This window comes from Erithacus rubecula, assembly GCF_903797595.1.
Source record: "Erithacus rubecula genome assembly, chromosome: 13".
Classification (NCBI taxonomy): domain Eukaryota; kingdom Metazoa; phylum Chordata; class Aves; order Passeriformes; family Muscicapidae; genus Erithacus; species Erithacus rubecula.
This window is the reverse complement of record NC_136665.1, coordinates 18,292,494-18,311,379: the sequence shown is the minus strand read 5'-3', so window position 1 is coordinate 18,311,379 and position 18,886 is coordinate 18,292,494. Positions and strand designations below refer to the sequence as shown.

The window sequence follows — 18,886 nt, the reverse complement described above, 5'->3', positions numbered from 1 at the left end:
AGCACCAAACTCCAGCTGAATCTGCAGACATATTTCTAATCTCACCCCCCATTTATTTTGCTTCTTGGAGAACTTTCTATCTCAAACAGAGGAAAAAAAGTATTTTTCACATATTAAGTTGACATGTTGAATAGGTTTCTGGAGGTACCATTAATTCAAACTCCAACTCAGAGTTAGTTACCTTGCAGTAAAGAGACAAATACACATAAACCCTGGTAGCTGGATAATAGGTTGGATTCAATTCTTTATCAGGGAGATTGCAATAATATGCCAGGCATTCCAGTCCAGGGAAGAATCCCATTTTGTGAGGTGTTGAATGAAAGTGTCATAACAGCAACGTGCCTGCCTGCCTGCATTTTCAGATATAGCCTGAAGTATTGGTTGAAACAAAGGAGTAAATTGGATGGCAACATGAAAATAAGAAACAAGGAAATGTTGACTGTGAAATAAGTGTTTCGAGGTAATTTGTTCCACTATTCTCATCAGGTCCTTGTGACGTTTTCCATGTACTGTGAGGTGGTTTTTTTCCCTATTGTAAGACAACTTAAAACTCCCAGTTCTGCAGTGATGCCACTAAATTGAAGCATTTTCCTGTAAATTTGTGCTTGTCAGTGTAAATAACAGCCTTTGATTTGTCTGTCCTCTCTCTTCTCCATGGGGAAGGATGTAAATATCTGTCAGCACCACTGGAAAAGTGGTGTAGTGCTTGATTATGGGATAAATTTAACATTCTGTGGTGCTGCTAGAGCTGGCTGAGAGCTGGGGGCAAACCAGAGCCAGCTCTGGGATCTGCTCCCTGCAGGAACTTTGGGAAGAGTTTGGGTGGGAGTATAAAGCTTAAATAAAGGAACTGCTTGATAGAAAATGCTGAATAATCACCAGAGCCTTCTTTCTTTCACAGGTATTCCTGTTTTGCCTTTCTTCCATCTGCTTTTTTTTTCCATTTTTGTTTGTTTGTGCCTTCATTTAAGGATTTTTCCCTTTCCTTTGGTCTTTTCCCAGCTCCCTCTCTGGCCTGCCTTGGTTCCCTGAGGATTAGAGACTCCATGGACAAATTTGAGGTGGCTGTCTCTTCTTGCTCCTTTCTTTCACCTCCAAGTCTTGGAAAAAAAAAAATTCTCACTCAGGAAGTCTGGCTTGAAAAAAAATGTTTGAGCCGAAAAAGCGGTAAAATAACGAATCAAATTTTTATTCTTTTTACATTTGACCAGCTCTTGGAAATCAAAGCTGTTTGAGAAACTCAGGGTAAGATATTATTAAATGAGGTAGCAGTGATACACCTTTTGATCAGCTCTGCTGAAAGGGACTCTATGAACCTGCCTGACCTCTGAGGTCTCCTTTGTGTAACCCCTGTGACACCAGGTTTGCTCTGAGAAATGGAACAAGATTAATAATTAATCCATTTGCTGGTGTCTGAAATAGTGACACAATGTTGGCTTTAGTCACATGTTTTATTAATGAGCTTTGCAAACAATTGCTTTCTCCCAGCAACAGACTGCTGGAAAAAAAATTAAAAATAAAAGAGGGGCTGGAGGGAATATCTGGAGTTTTTTGGTTGTCACTGTTGTCCCCACCCTCCCCAGGGAATTCACAGAACTCGGTCACCGTGTCCAAACCTTGTGAAAAAGGTTGTGAAGTTGTGAAGAAGTGAAACAGGGAGCAAAGATGAAATAAATTTTAAATCATCTCAAGATAGACAATGTGCTCGACCTGAGGGAGCTGAAATATGAAATATTTCAGGGAGTAGCTCACACTTTTACACATTGTGTGAGGAAAAAGAGTGTTTCTTTGGTAATGTAAAACAAAATAAAATCAGTGTGCCAATTAGGGGAACAATATTTTTGTGTCTCAATTCAACCTCATTAGCCACAGAAAACTCAAAGCCCAATTTTTTCCCAATAATTTCCCCCCACCCAGCTGTAGCTACAACAAAACCACTGTCCTAAAAAGTGAAAACACCTTTATTAAGTGAAGGTAATTGTGCTCATCTCCCTTGACCTTTCAATTTCCTGATTTTTATTCTGGCTCCTGAGGGCAGCAGCCATCAGATATCTGGTTCTGCTGTTAATATTTACTAAGCACATTTTGGTTTTTTTCTTTTTTTTTTTTAGGAATAAGCAGTGCTGAAGGAAGTCAAACCTTTTGGACAGAATCCCCAATGATCCTTTAATTACCCAATAAATTACAGTCCATGTGCAGAATTAATAGGAAAATAATGCTCTAATAAATATGATCTTCCCAACTTACATGCAAATTGAAGCTTTGCCTTCCTGCTCAGAATTGTTCCAAATGAATTTGTGGCCAAACACTGGTATGTTCCAATATCCTGATTTTTATGTGGGTTATTGATTGCCAAGCTGCCTCCAACCAACCTGTAGTGATAACTCATGGTAAGATCAATATCTGTGCCATTTTGCTTCCACCTTTGAGGGGAAAAAAATCAAATTATGCTTATAATTTACAGAGCCTATTCATATTTATCTTAAATAGTGTGCTGTAGCATACCTGTAATGATAAAAATGTAGTTAAATATCACAAAATTAGATCATTTTTCACGCATGACTGCTTCTGACATCAATCTTAATGATAGCAATAATGGTATTCTTTGGAAAATCTTTACTTGAGTCACCAGTGTTCACCCAAATGTCCACAGAAAGTAATTATAACTTATTCACACAAAGTTACCCATTCAGGCAGGAGGGGGGTTTATACCTTGTCTACAACTACATTATTTTTTATGATATAAATGGTACCTGAATGTGCTTTACAGTCCTTGCAAATGATTAATCATGAATTTGGCAACAAAAATGCTTTGGAGATGCAGATCAGGAAGGATTGCACTTCAGAGGGCAGAGGAAAAGCTGAGAGGGAAATTTTCCTACAGCAGGTCTGAGACTGATCATTTCATGATGAGAACACTGCTGCTTGAAATCATCATTTGTCCCTGTTAGTCCACTAAGCAGAAAATGGATTGTGTCTGCAACATTACCCAGCTGTTTACAGATGTCAAAATACAATTTCTCTTTCAAAGAAAATAAATATTATGTGCTTCAGGAAGGGAATTTCTGTGGCTTTGCCATTAGTCATGCCAGGGTTGGATTTTCCTTGCTCACATGAGGACCAAAGGAAGGATAAAGGTCTGAAATTTTGGGGTCTGTTAATGCCATTTTTTAGGTGGTGGCAATCCTAAAACTACACAAGCAGGTGTGTCCTTCTCCTGATTTTATATCAGAGCCACCTCCTCAGCCTTTATCATTTCTGTTGATCTCTGGGTGTGATTCCAAGCCCTCCATCAGATGGAAGGTTCATACCAAAATTACCAATGGCCAAACCAAAGGTAATCATCTCCTTATTAATTACCTGAAGGATCACAGCATAACAATTACCCATTTCTGCTTATTTGCAGAGTTCCTGGCAGTGAGGGCAGTTTCCCCAGGTAACAAATGGGAGTGCCCTGACCTTCAAGGGAGCACTTGTGGTTTTGAAAGATAATGACTGATTAAAAATGGAACCAATAATTTCTTTGGGATTGCTCTCTCCCCTTTCATGGATGCATCCACACTGAAAAATTTGGGTGCCACACTCAACTCCTCCTACAAATTCCAGCTGATTTTTGGTGTTTCTGTAGCTCTCCTCAATTCCTTTTGGATATTTACTTTAGTAGGTTTAGGTTTTGCTGTTATTTTGGGGATTAGCATTAGCATTTTGCCATTTTTCAAGACTTACATATGCTCCAAGTTGTCTAAAGCTTTCCATTTTCTAATCTAAGATATTCTGGTATTTAATTTGCCAGTTCTCTTTAATTTCAGAATCAATCACTGAAATAACTGCTGTCATCATTGCATGGCTCCCAATTAAGATCTATAATTGTTTTTCCAAACAAATGTGAAGACATTGGCTTAGTTGCTGCAAATGAATTCTTCACAGTATCCCCATAATCATTCTAATCACCATGGTACAATGATTATTAAACTTTGCATATAGATCAGGGGTTCAGCTCCTGGTGTGGGCTTTTTCCCTAATTAATATGTTTACATCACTGAAGGAAACAAATTAATGAATTCATGTGGTAGACAATGATTTAATGACTTTGTGTGTTCTGCAGTGTATTAATACACAGAAATCTGGATAATTATTTTAGGGAGTTTTTAGCATAAGCCCATTAAGGCAGAGATCATCTCTGTATTTTTGTGAATTTTTTTCATGCAACTATTGGAAAATATTTTTCCTCAGTTATGGGAAATGCAGCCTGGATTTTTTTTCCTTTCACCAATTGTTTCAGAACCTAAACTTTAAAAAATTTGCTGCATTCTGATGCTGAATTGATCAGTTCCCTAGGAGCCCAAGGACTGTGAGTGGGTATATGCTCACATGGTCTAATAAATTATCATTTCAGCCTGCTGCTACCATAAAAATATCAATATTTTTATGACTTCACTGTGCTCTATATTTCTTAGATTATTTGCATTCAAATAGAAATGTCCTGCCAAGCCACCTGAGGCTTTCTTGTAATTGGGGAAAGGATTTGCAAAACTGCCCTTCTCATACAGCATTTCCAGTCAGGAAGAAAATAGGAACTTTAAAAACTCTTCCCTGTGAAACAAGAGGGTGAGGGAGTTTTTAATCCCACCCCACTTTGGAGGCACAATCTGCACCAAGCCAAAAACATTCCAGGGAGCAAGGACAGGAGAGCAGGGCTGCAATTTCTTTGTCAAGGGTGGATTTTTGGGATTTCTGGGATTGTTCTCTGGTTGATGCAATGATTATTGACATATTTGATGTCATTTAAAATCCTTGTAGCTTTTGTGCTCTGTTCCCTCCCTTTCATTTGTGTTCCAGTTATCCTTGTGCTGCTTGGATTTGGATTTGAATCTCTTTATCTCCTTTTACTGCAGCACTCTGTGTCAGGCTGAGATATTAAAATGTTCTAAGCAATGCTGCCCTTGGATTTATTTATTTATTGGTTCCATTCACTCCTCTCTGAGAAGATTATTGAGGGGAAAACACCCTCAATTTCCAGGAAAAGAGAGCACCTGAAATCAAGCAAAAAAAATGTCAAAATACTTCTGGAAACACTTCAGGTGTTCATTAATAGGCTGGAAGTAAAAAAAAAAAAATTCATTGAGTTAGTTGGTGATAAACCCTCTGGTGACTATAAGCAAAAAAAGCTGAAATGCCAAAAAATGATAATTCTACTTTAAAAAATTGTGTTTATTTACCACCAACATCACACCAGGAAACACCTGGAATAATGTACCTGATATTATAGAAAATTCTGACTTCATAAAAAAGACATAAGAGATAAAATTATATTTATCAGAACATTTATATAGATTTCTTAATGGTTTCAGAGATATTTCCATCCATATTTTTGTTTCCAGTGTAATCTGTGCTCTCTGGTACTTCCAAAGGGAAAACTGTGTCTCATTTTTATTACTCAGCCCTTCCACCTACAGTTCTACACAATTCTTGCACTCTACTTCTCAGCCACACAATATTTTGAGGAGGAATTGCAAAAAATTATCACTGTATTTGACAAGTCTATAAGAATAAAAGAGTACCTAATAAAATAAAACTTTTTAGGAAATGCTAAGCACTTTTTATATCTGGAAAAGGCATTTATCAGCATATTTTTTGATGTAAAAAAAAAAAAAAAAAAAAAGTTAAATAGCAAATTAACTCATATCTAACTTTCTTCCTGTTGGAGTGGTTCTGTATTTCTGAATCAAACCTTCAGCAGTCCTTGCTGTTCTTTGTCATCACTCAGCAAAGGAGATTATTAAAATTTCATACTGGGCTTGATTTATCTAAAATTGTTGGAACTTTAAATATATGGGCTCAATCCTTATCTGACAGAGGCAGCATTAGCTGTGGTGAAATCAAAGTGAAAACCTCCAAATTGTGGTGTAATTGCAGCAGTGATTGTCTGATAACTTTTAATTGACCTCAGGGCTCCAGGATCCATTTCCAGAGGTTGATTTTGTGTCACTGGTGCCACTGAGGCTTTGGGAAAAAAATGGGAATGGTGAAAAAAAAACTCAGAGAATTTAATTAATGGGTGGGTAGAGAAAAATAAAGGTAAAATATGGGTATGGGGTATGGGATGGGGAGATTTCCCAGCTCTCCTGCCTGGCAGAAGCTGCTGCCTCACCCTTTGTGGGTGATGGATACAAGAGTCCAGGAATTTTCTAGGGAGTTTCTTAAATATAAAACAGAAGGGTGGGTGACATGGAAAGAATTGAAATTCATGGCCTGGAACACTTGATGGTCAAGTTAAAAACAGGGAGAAGAAATGGCTTGGGAAATACATGAGGGTTCCTACTCATAGAGGGGGAAGTTGAACTGAGAAAAGGAAATTGAGAGTTCCTTTCATAAAGGAAATTAAAGAAATTCAGGGTTCCTTTCATCACACAATGTTTGGGGACAAATCAAGTCAGGATACTCAGATAGTTTCCAGGGAAGGCTGTGGTGGGAGCAGTTAAAATCCCTTCAATAAATATTCTCTAAGAATTTGATAGAACATTATTTTCCTTCATACCTTGCATGAATGATTTATATTTTATATAAAATTTCCCTTCACCTCAACCATTACTTTCCCTATTATTTTCTGAAGAAAGCTCAGTGTCTTTTTTTTTTTTTTTTTTTTTTTTTTTTAATAGATTCCCAACATTTCCTCTTATCCAACTTGGATTTCCAGATCCCTGGGACAACAAGTTCTACTGGAAATGATGAGCCCAGTTACCTAAAAAACAAAAACCCTCTGTAGGAAGGTTTATTGAGTGATTCCTGTAAGGTACTGGAGCTGCTTCTCTAAACAAACACCATAAATATGCACATGAAATGCTGGAATTAGAAGAAGGGAAGGATGTTGCTCTTCTGCTTTCCAAACATTTATTAATGTATGGAAAGCTTTCTCAAGTGCAGATGCTCAGTGCTTCCATTTCCCCATTTTTCACAGCTGTTCTGTGGATTCTGAATTAATTCTCTATCTTTTTAAATACTTTGGGGATGATTTTCAATTATTTTCTTTCCCTCTGTTAATTTTCTTTACAGCAAAGCAACAAAAATATTTTTCCTTCATTCCTCAAATTTACTCTAAGCTTTGTATATTCTTGCTGTGAACTCTCAGCACATTTTGGGGTTTTTATTTCAGTGACTAAACCACAATTCAGTGAGACAGCATTTCCCCAAGGCTGACTTCACCTGTAGTATGGCAGTGGATATCCTTTGGCTGTGCAGTTCAGGAGGATCTCTGCATTTGCTGAGCCCATGGAATAAGTGATATCATATGGCTCTTGGATAAAAATAGGCCCATGAAGGGTTTCTTCCCCTGTGAAAGAAAAACAATAATTTAACATTAGGTGTCTTTAGCATGTCCTTCCACATAAAATTGTCCTTTGGAGTCCTTTGCTTTCAGCTGCAAGTTAAGATCTGCTATTACATTCAGCAGAGAACCCACCTCCAGATATGGGACTATTAAGGGGGAAATATTTCAAGGCTGATTGATAATAAAATCACAGAGCTCAGGTGCTGCTGATTTATTTTGCAGGTGACACTGAAGCTTCTTTGCATATTTCCCATGGAAGCTCCATGGCCAAATGTTAAATGTGCCCATGCACCTCATCCTTGTGCTGTGGGTCAGGGCTGGCATCAGGAAAGGATGGAATTGGGGAATTGGGGAGTTGGGGAATTGGGGAATTGGGGAACTGTGAAATTGTGGAATTGTGGAATTGAGGAATTGTGGAATTGTGGAATTGGGGAATTGGGGAATTGGGGAATTGTGGGATTAATCGTGGAATTGTGTTTGTTGTTCCCTGGTCACAGCACAGTCCTAGGAAATCATTCTTTCCCTTCTCCCCTAACCCTTCCCATCCCTACAGATATTATTTTTGTATACTTTATGTGTACTTTTTTTATATGGCCTGGAATATTGATAGAGGTTTTGTTTGCTTGTCTATTGGTGTTTTGGTGTTTTCTCCTCCCCTTTTCCAATCCTTATAAAACAGGAGTAGCATTACAACCTTCATTATTTATTATAATCAACCTTTATTTCCTATCCAAAATGAAATGATTGAGGGCAAGGCAAACCAGAACTGGTTTATATTTAATGTTCTGGGGAGCAGTGAGAGGACAATTTGCTCAGCAAACCACGAGGGCAAGGCAGAGCAGCTCTCTGGGATGGTGCCTGGCTCTGCTGAAATAATCTTTGCTTCTTGTCCTGCCACTCTTCTGGGTTAGTCCCTTGACAAATTTGAAGACTTCTTTTTTCACTGTTTCTACAATTGACCCTTTGACTTGTCTTTTCTTTGGGAGGAATTTTCTTCCCTTCTGGGTTCATTTCCTCAGTCTTTCTTGTTACCTTCCCAGAACTGCCAAGGAGAAGTTTTTCTGAAGCCACAAAATGACCCAGGGTTCATTGCTCTGCATTTTAAATCCCTGTACCTGCCTGGGTCAGTGGTGAACTACCTGATGTACATAAAAACCCCTACTTCATCTCATAAAAATGTAAATATTTTGGTAAACCTGTTATTAATTTCCCATGGGTTTTTTTTTTTTTTTTCCTAAATGGAATTTAGACTCATTTATCATTTGCAGAACTATTGAATATCTTAATTTTATATCCCCTTCCCACATCCTTAATGCAGCAGGCCCTCAATGTGTGGAATAAGGACACAATATTTTACAGCTCCTCTCCAGTGGTCATGTCACAAAAACATGAATTTTAGCAAAGGCAGCTTCTTGCTGTTGTTTTGTTTTCTCTTTAATATCCTTTCCTCGCTGGCTGATCTGCAGCAGAGAATAACATCAAATTTGTGAGAAATGATGTGCACTCTCAGAGCCAATGGTGTCCTAGGAGTCCATCTCTTATTTATAGAAAAGGTCAGGCTGGTCATTTCTAATTTCCTGATGCATCCTTTTGTGTTTCCTATAGAGAATGACCATATATTTCTTCTCCATCCTCCAGGTTCAATACAATCACCATGATTTCTCCAGAGATAAACATGACAAATGCATTTTCTTGGGGCTGTTTGCTTTTTTAAAGATTTAAATAGTTCAGGTTTTTTTTGTTTTTTTTTTTTTTAATCAATTGGAATATGAAAATTTGATTAAATGTATCGTTTCTATACATAAAAATTGCATGTGAATCCTCAGTGTGGTGCTTGGAAGTAAATATAAACTCTTGTTATGGAATGTTTGATAAGAAGTTAAAATGTATTTCTTTATGATGCCAAATCAGTTTGATCTCTATAAAGACCATAATTATGCCAGCCTGAATTCAAAGCTAAAGCAGAAAAATGAATCATCATTCCTTCTTTCATTACATGATATTGTCTTCAGCCAATCCAGGGATTAGCACAGTGCTAATGGAAGTGGAATAACCCTGATTTTTCCATAATTATGGAAGAAAGACAGAGTGTCCCAGTGTCCCCAGTCACTGCTTGATGGTCAATACTCTGATATTCCTGTCAAATGCAGTTAAAGAGATTTTACTCAGCCATAATAAATATTCAAATATTTATGCTCTGCCTCATCCAGATGGGGCAAGAAGCACAAATCTGGAGTTCACACTTAATCAACCTAATTTCCAGCCAAATCCTGCTCCCTGTTCTTCCCTGTTCCTGATTCTGGTTGGCCTCAGATTCAGCTCCTTGTCTGTGCCCAGCTGGAAATGCAAAGGAGAACATCCAGGAGCAGTTCAGGCTGTGGTGTGAGTGTGGATAAATCAGCAGGTCACTATTGTAAATGAACTGACTTTTATCCCTTTGCTACACAAATCTTCCTTCCCATTAGGATTTTTTTGCAAAGTGGAATTGGAATTATCATTGCTCCAAGCTGCTCAGTGATAGCAGATAAAATCTTTTGGGTGAAACTTGGAGTGGGCCAGAAATATTGTGATTGATTTGCAGGGAAAGAGTTTAGGTTTGGCTGGGAGAATCAGCTCCAAGGAGCCAAAACTTCGTTCCAGGAGCAGGAATGGGGAATTCTGGTGGGCTGGGAGCACAGAGCAGCTGCCCCTGGATCCCTGGAATGTCCAAGGCCAGGCTGGAAAATATTTGGATCCTTACAAAAGATCATAAGGAGAAGCTTTCAAATGCAAAACTGTCATAATTCACATAAGCAAACCAGATAAGGAGGAATTTATCCAGGCTATTAAGTTCTAGGAAGGCTGTAAATTCCAGGGGTAGTGAGTTTCTAATGAATCTTTCTTAATGTGCCTTAGATAGAGCTTCATATCTGATCCAAAACATTAATATGACTTTATGGGCCAAAGCTGACACCTGATTAAGAGGCATCTTTTAAATCAGTGTGATAGTAAAACATCTGTCAGCTCCAGCAAAAGGGATGGGACAGGTGAATTAGACCCTTCCCTCTTCTAATGACAGCAGAGAAATTATGAAAAATCCAACTTATTCAAAATTTGTTTAATTTTTCAGCTGAAGACATGGGTAATTTTTAATTGGAAGACAGGGAGTTTATGGGGTCCAGAGATTTTTAAATGCCGTGGAGTGTTTCCCTGCAAAGACCAGTGGGGTTTTTGATGGAATCTTGTCAGAAGAAGAATGAAATTATTATTTCCCTCCTCAAAGGTCTGGAGCTCAAGGACTTTAAGAAGGAGACAGATACAAAATGAGAGGTAAGGGATGAGACACTGCCTGGTACCACCTAGAGTAACACACACCCCTTCAAGGAGTCAGAGAAGATGGGGAAAGACAAGGCAGAAAAATGGCCAGGAAAATTTCCATTTCTGTGGGAAGGAAAAGGAGGTGTGAGGAGCAGAGGCAGGATTCCCTCTGTCCCTCCCAGGGCCACCAGACAAAGACAGATTAGATCTTGTGGGTTTGAGCAGCAAGAAGCAACTTAAGACCTGCAGGATTTCCCAAAGGCCCTTCAGCTTTCATGTGTTTTCTGCCTTCAGGTGCTGATGTGCAGAGCTCCAGACACACAGGGCTCCTTTCAAGTCTCAGCTGCTGTTGAGAGAGTCAAATTGGGAGAACTGGTCTGGTACAGACACCAAACCAGAGAGGCAATTCCCTCCCTGTGATGTTGGGAGAAGGGCAGGCACTGATGAGGCACAGGGGGGAAAGTCCTGGCACTGCTGAAATCACAAAAACTCTCAGTGATGATGGGAAATTCATAAACCAAACTGTCTTTAAATAGAGTGCAAGGCATCCCTTTCACAGATTCACTGCAGCAGGAAAACTTCCAAGGCAACAAATCCATCCATCCCAGCACTCAAGTGCCACATCCACCTTTTCCTGAACACTTCCAGTGCCACCACTGCCCTGAGCAGCCTGTTCCAATCCTTTAAAACTCTTCCCATAAAGAAATTTCATCTAATTGCCAATTTAAACCTCCCCTGGCTCAACTTGAGGCCATTCCATCTGGGAGACAGTGGGAAAATTGTGCCCTTTCCTTGAGATTTGGAAAAAGATGAGGGCAAGCAGATGAAAGGAGGCTCAGCTGGAATTTGGCATTTCTCAGGAGCTGGCACTCCAAGTGTCCCTTCCTTTGTCCCCTCTTCCCATGTGTGATGGATGGGAGTTCCCTGTGGCTCAGAGAATCCCACTTTTGATTTGAGTTTGGAACTATAATTTCTATTTAATCAGGGCTCCTAAATGGCATAAAAATTGGAAATGTTTCCAGTAAGTTGGTTCTGTACCCTGTCAATTTTATTCCTTGAGAAATGAGTCAAATGTTCCAATAATTTTCCTGTTGTTTAAACAGGTGTGGCAGGTAGGGTGAGCTGAGGTTGATGTGGCAAGCAGCATTCTCAGGTTATGGACTGACTGCAATTTTCCTTGGGTGTGAAAACAAACAATCAAGCTATAAAATACAAATTCAATTCCTGATATAACTGTTATTGTCAGAACCTAGCACAGAAAATTAGGGTGTAATATATCACAGGTGATAATTAAGGAAGTGTTATGCAAAAACTGTCATAGTCATGAGAATTATGAGCCTTTTTCAATTAAATATATCTATAGTGACAAAAGATTTTGTCAAAATGTGATACTCCCAACATTTTTTCAAAGTTCTATAATAACCAGTGTTGCTTCAACACTTTCTAGGAATATATTTGGGTAGCAGGGAATTTCTTACTCATCTAACAGATGCACACATTCTAATCTCAAAATAATTTAGGATGGATCCTTAAATGCCAAAATATGACATTTTCTCCTGATATCACCCAGTACAGCAATCAAACCTCAGATTCTCAGGATACCATGCCCCATACAAACCCCCAAATATTCCCTAAAGATTCCAGAGCAGGACTTCAAGTTGCAGAGAAGGAAAATTGCTGCTAATGGATGGGTTGTGGAGAGCATTCAGTGGAGCTGCACTGATTTAAGCTTTTGACTGGAGATGAGCACAGATTTATGAACAATTCATTGTGGGGTTGTGTGGAAAGATGCTCCAGGAGTGGGGCTATAAATACACAATGTGTCACCTGTATTAATAATGGAATATTTTACTGAGAAATAAACAAACCTGTGAGCAGCAGTGCTGAAATTCCTACCTGGGCCTGACTTTTTTTTTTTTTTTTGGCTTTATGAAAAATTTCACGAAGATTTTGTGCTATTGTGGGAGGTGTAGACAAGTGAAATAAGAGGTGAAAATCACCTTTTCATTAGTGTGGGTGATTTGTTTCGTGTCATGAACTTGGGCCTGTCCTTCAGATGGAGAATTCTGGTGGAACAGACATTTAATTATGGAGACAAATATCCCTGATGAAGTTGGGGGGAATTTGCCTCTCTGATGGATACTAATCCTGACGTGCTTCCTTCTCAATGAAATTCCATCAGTTTTTTTGTGACACTAGGCAAGATGAATAAATAATAATGAACCTTTTCCAATCTTGTGCATGGACATTTTGTTCACTGTAATTTCAGTTCTAAGGGAGCCCCAGATCCAATGACAGATTCTGTTTGTTGCATTGTACTCCTGTAATATTCATTTGGCACTGCTGCCAAACTGACTGAAGGCTTAATTCAATAATTTATACTACAGGAAAAGATAACAGCTATATCATTTAATATCCTGCCACTTGAATAAAGCCAGCACTTTGTTCCTCTCAAACTTTTCTCTGTTTAAAATGTAACTGTGCTTTGCTCTCTTAGAGGATGGGGAGTAATTAAGCTCAGATGATTTTTGTCATTGGAATTTTGTGTGATGGCTCCCAAATTCCACTGATGGATGCCCTGTCAATGCCTTATTCATGTGAGAGAGTGAAACATTGAATAAACACATAACAGCATGAGAAACTGGAGTTCTGCTTATACAGAAAACAAGAGGGAAAAAACAAAGGAATTTGGGGAAATTTCAGACCCATTTGAGTCTTTGCAACCCTTCAGTCCCACCCAGGGACTCTTAAAGACAGAGGGGGACAAAGGAGAATTTCTGCACTCATAGATGCAGCACAGTGGAATGGAGAGAAATCATGGATAAATTTACAAAGAGTTTGAATTTACTAAAGCAAGCAGTGATTCATCTTGGTTTCCAGAGGCCACACTTGGTAATTCCCACTTCTGCTCCCCAGAAATTGTTGTAATTACCACAACAAAAACTGTGGCAATGTGAAGCTGCATTTTGGTTCTGCACCACTGAGAGTCCCAGACCTTGTAAAAATCCAAACACAATCTCCATTCTACAGCACAATAATGCAGGTGGGTGTTTAAACTCCTTGTACAAGTTATTTAAATTTGGTTTATTTATTTTGAATAACTGGAACAAAATGGCTCCTTCCCAGCTGCTTGTTTTTCTCACTAGGGCTTGAGTAAGAGGCATGAATTAAACCAGTCAGGAATTAACTGTCAGACCCTGACACCAGCAATGATTTTATATGTAGATAACAAGGTTTATATCCTGGGATAACACTTAGAAATAATTGAGATCATGAAGATAATAGAAAAAAACCATGTGGAGACCATTTATTTTTGTAGCCCAAATTACTGCCATGGCAAAAATTCCTCAGGACACAGAAAGATCCGATATAGAAATTTCAGGCTGCCACCTACTTCTTGCTTTCAGATGATTGATAACTCAGGAAGAAAATCTTGGGATATAAATCATCTCAAGCAATGATCCAGGCAAGATTAAAAAACCTTTTATTTTCTTGCATATAATTGAAGAGGAATGTAAGGGATATTTAAAACATTTTAAACCTAAGGCAGGTCCTGATTTAAATTAGATTATTCAGGCAGGATATTATCAAAATATTTATTATATTGACTGACTGCTTTGCATGCATTTGTCATCACAGTACTGGCATCCATTTGAAGAACTAAAACTAAATTTGGAACTTAAACTTTAATGGAAAAAATGGCCTTTCTTAACTAAAAATCAAGTTGAAAAATTGACAATTGGCCAGTGAAGATCTATCTGAGATAGATCATGTAGCTTTGTTGTGGCTGCTTGGGTAAGATGAATTTTCCTGGCCAGCAGTACCTGCAGATGTGCCTCAACTTGAGAATATTGGGAATATTTATGTTTAATTCTTATTTTGGCATCCTGGCAAAAAAAAAAAAAAAAAAAAAATTAATCTCAACTATCATGAGCAGTAGCAGGGAAATAGAGATTTAAACAGCAAAATGTGGCTGTGATTTCACAGGGCAGGGTTTTATTCTTTGATTCCTCCTGCATTCTAGAAACCTGCTAAACACAGGGAGGTGCAAACACTCCCCAGGAAAAGGCAGCATCATCCTCTGCTGTGGAAAATACCAGGCAAGGAAAATATAATTAGCATTGTATATTCTGTTATTGTGTCTAGCATGCTGAAAGCTCCCAGGCACTCTCAAAATAAATAGAATAAACAGAGATGAATGAAACTGAACTCTGCTAAATATCATCAATGAGGATCTGCTTTATTGCTGGCAATTAAGAAGGAAAGTCAAAACACAAGCTCTCATTATCACTCATTGATTAAAACCCAGTTAGAACATTGCAATCCCAACCAGCCCACTGCTCTGCTCCTTCTGCATTTCAGCCCAGAGAACAGCACAATATTTCAGAAATAATTAGGAACACAGAGTTAGTGATCAGCCTTAATGTTCCCCAATAAAATTGCCAAAGCAAATGATTATGGATCAGCCAAAAAGACACTATTTGAAACCATCATCTTTTGTGGCTGTTTAATAACTTCATGATGAATTTTTTTTTTTTTTTTTAGTAAACATAAATGAAGTTAAAATCCTTCCAGTAATGGCACCCTGGAATTTAGCAGAAGCCATAAGCATAACTTTGCAAATGCTCTTTTTTTTTTTGGGAAATGACTGCCAGCCATTGAGTTGGCTCAGGCAATTTTTGTCCCTACTTTCTATTTTAAATGAGCTAATATCAACATTTCTGATGTAGAGCAAGCTGGGAATGTCTCACTGTGCTTTTCCATTCAAGGAAAAATGACCTTTACCTGAAAAAAAAATTAAAAAAGAAATGACAGCATAAACAACAAAACCCAGCTGAAAAGAGGGAGGAAATAAATGCTGCAGCCTGAAAATCCAGGGAAAATTCAGTAAAAATCCAGGGAAAACTGGGAACCATCCCATTTGGACACTGCCTTTCCTCTCCTCATGGTGATTTTTGGCACATTTTGCAGCTGCACAGAAAGAGCAGCACCCAAAACCTGAGGTTTGAGGTGTCCCTGTTAACCCTTCCCCTCTCCAGGAGAGGAACTGGAGATCATGGAATGCCAGGGAAGGGTTTGCATCATTTGTCCTCCTGTGAAAGTTTCCAGAGGGAAACCAGAACCTGAAATGCTTTTCATAAGCAAATATGAAAAGTTCCATAACTCTGGCCAGTGCCAGTTTAGCTGCTCCATCACCCTCTCACCTCCTCCCTTTTATCTCTACTTTCATTGTTTGTTAAAATTCAGCCCATTTTAGGAAACAGGAATGATTTATCACTAAAAATTACTATTTTCATCAACTTTAAAAAGTTGTGATTTCCAAGCAAGCCTTTACCTATTCCATCATCACAATTTTTTTCACAAATCCATTTTTTTTTCCAGCTGGGATTTTCCTTGATCACTCTACACTTTGGTTTCTATCTTTGCCCATTATTTCAATTCAACTCCCTGGCTTTTAAAAAGCTCTAAAAAATACATTTATTTCATTTTACCCACCTGGAAACATTCATGAGTGCAAGAGAAAAAGTGAGTCCAGGTTTAGGACTTCTCAGTCCATTGAGTGCTCTGTGATTTTGTAGAATTTTGCTGCTTGGGTTGGAAACAGAAATAAAAATCAGACAATCTGCAGTCAGAATGGCCTGATGGGAGCTTTAGCACCAGGCCAATAATGAAATGCAGGGAAAACATTTCATATCTATTACTTTGGGGTAATTTTTCTCTAATCCAAAAATCACAAAACCACTGTAATTCTGCAGAAATCTCACATACTTGGCTGGCATATTTTCCCCAGCTCTAGTAGGAACTGATAACAGGCTGCTGAATTACTGCTTAATAAAGCACTAAATGAGTGCCATCCAAGATAAGGGGGCATTAAATGACATCTATTCAGGGAAAAAGTAGAAGTGCAGAGAGAGAAATGCAAGAGGACTCTTTGCATAGAGGGAAATTGGATTAGTCATCCCATCTCTGCCAGTGGTAGAATTCAAACTGCAGCAGATTTTGGGGGAAAATACCAAAAGGGAAAGTGGTTTGATGCCCAAGAAAGGAGGACACTCAATGTGGGGGCTCCTTGTCATCACCTGAGCTGGGGCAGAGTGTTTAAATTGTGGGGGTAATGTGAGCAGTGAAATGTAATGAACACAAAGAAAAAATAAAATAAAATGCAGAGATGAAATCAAAAAAGTGGAAGCAATATACGGATGAGATTGTAAACCAAAAGAAATCAAGAGATGTGGAGGTGGTGGAGAATTTTAGGATGTGAAGATAAAAGGGTAAGTGCAGAATTCAGGCTGGATCATGGAATCACTGAGCACAGAATGGTTTGGGTTGGAAGGAACTGAAATCCCACCCTGTTAAACCTCCCAGGCTGATCCCAGCCCCAGCGTCCAGCCACACCTTGGACATTTCCAGGGCTGGGCAGCCAGCTCTTCCCTTTCCCCAGATTTCTGTGGGATTTCAGGGTTGATGTCCCAATCCTTCCCTGAGGATGAAACCCTGATCACACCAGGAGCTGCCCTGCTCCTGCCATCCCTCCCAGCCTGCTGCCACCCTGAAATCCCAGCACAACTTGTCCCTGGAGGCTGCTGGGGACACGTTTGCTTGACTTGTGCTCCTTGGGGAATTGTCTCCTCCTGAGTGATGGTGGCAGTGCCCACGGTGCAGCAGAGTTATGACAGATCTCAAGGCCATATTTCTGGGCAGTGACACCATCAGTGATGGATTCAGCTCTAATTTCAGGAGATTTAGGCTGCAGGGTTTTTTAAAAAAAGAGAGGAGGGTGTTCCATGTTCCCCCTCCTCAATAATTGCATCTGACTGAATTTACAGCACGTCCTGTTTTACCACTTTCATTTTCTGCCTGTTTGTGTTTTCACATCCCTAATAGCTGGAAAACTCTGCAGGCATTTGGGTAAAATGTCAGTGCAATGCAATAAATATTTCTTTGATTATTTTGAGTTGCAGTGGATGTCCACCTTTGCTCTGACAATAATTCTCTTGTCTCAATTTCTCCTATAAATTAGTTGTGTATATGCACAAGCACTTTACACATTATAAACTAGGACTGAAATCTTGATTCAGGTTCAGTTTCCTTAAACCTTCCATGAATTTCTGTTGATCATGTGGTTCAGATTTTTATTCAAAATTCTTAACACAAGTTATTTCAAGGCACAAAATGTGAATCAATCTGGATTCTGTTCATAGGATTTTGTTCTTTTTTTCTTTTCCATACAGATTCTAAGTGCTCACCTTTCAGGTCACCCTTAATCTGTAAATATTTATTTTAAGTGAAGAATTTGGGCATTGCTCTGGGAAGGTGAGGTTTAATAATATGTAGATATTTCTGCTCTCTAAATCTCACTGAGTATTCTTAGTTTTATGTGATTACTCTTAAATTCTCTGAAGAAAAGACATTGTTGTTGTGAGCACTGAAAGTCAGTGGCACCATTGGCAATAAAACCATTTTAATTTGCAGTCAGACTGGTGGGATATTAATGAGGTTTACCTTTCTTTAAGGCAAATTTGTGGAGTACATGTGCAGCACCATTTTAATTGCAGCACCACATATAATTTCGTGTATCACAAACTTATCTCCTGGAGAGGCTGGGGGTTAATTGAGTTAATAAAATAAATGTAGACTAATTAGAAGATGACAAGTTATAGCTGATAAGGTCACTTGTCAGGCAAATATGAATTCTGTATCTATTGCATTAATGGTTACATTTTCTCTGGCCTAGAGCACACTATTTGTGTTTTGCAAACTCAAAAATGTACAAGGAAGACACAGAGAAATGTCTTTTAGTTCCACCATATTCAGTGTAAATCAGAATAAAACTGAAGAAACTGCAACTGGAGGTATGACATTATATTCTGATTTAAGTTGCATTATACCATCAGAGATTTTAGTAGATTTAGACTAATATGACTGAAATATGAATCTGATTAATGCTCAGTAAGGTACTAAAGATTAACCCCTGCAGTTTTGTTGACATTGTATTGATACTCATTTTTTTATAAGCTGTAGGAAAAGTAATAAATCATCAGAAACTATTTGGCATAAGTGTATGAAGTGAGGCAATGTTAGAGGATGAAGAAATTGCATCCTATAAATCACATTGGGGCTGGAGGGGAAAGTCCTTCTGAGCACGTGAGCCAAAGTTTGGATAGATTTTACTCTAAATTATTCTGAATTTCCCAGGGTGGGCTGAGGGCACTGAGACAGAGACTGTCCAAGGTTTGGGAGGGAGGAGAGGCAGCCTGGGCA

The 18,886-nt window shown here is 38.7% G+C and overlaps 1 protein-coding gene across 2 annotated transcripts in view; it reads right to left on the bottom strand.

Annotated features, from left to right (window-relative positions):
- CNTN6 (contactin 6) overlaps positions 1–18,886 on the bottom strand; it is a 118,336-nt gene that overhangs the window by 69,712 nt on the left and 29,738 nt on the right. The window contains exons 3-4 of one of the 2 annotated variants that reach the window (XM_079317346.1): positions 7,204–7,330; positions 2,248–2,372 (exon numbers count right to left, since the gene is read on the bottom strand). In XM_079317346.1, the coding sequence (XP_079173472.1) occupies positions 2,248–2,372; positions 7,204–7,330 (252 nt within the window). Of the gene's footprint in view, positions 1–2,247; positions 2,424–7,203; positions 7,331–18,886 lie in introns of both variants that reach the window. The other variant, XM_079317345.1, reaches the window with a different exon arrangement.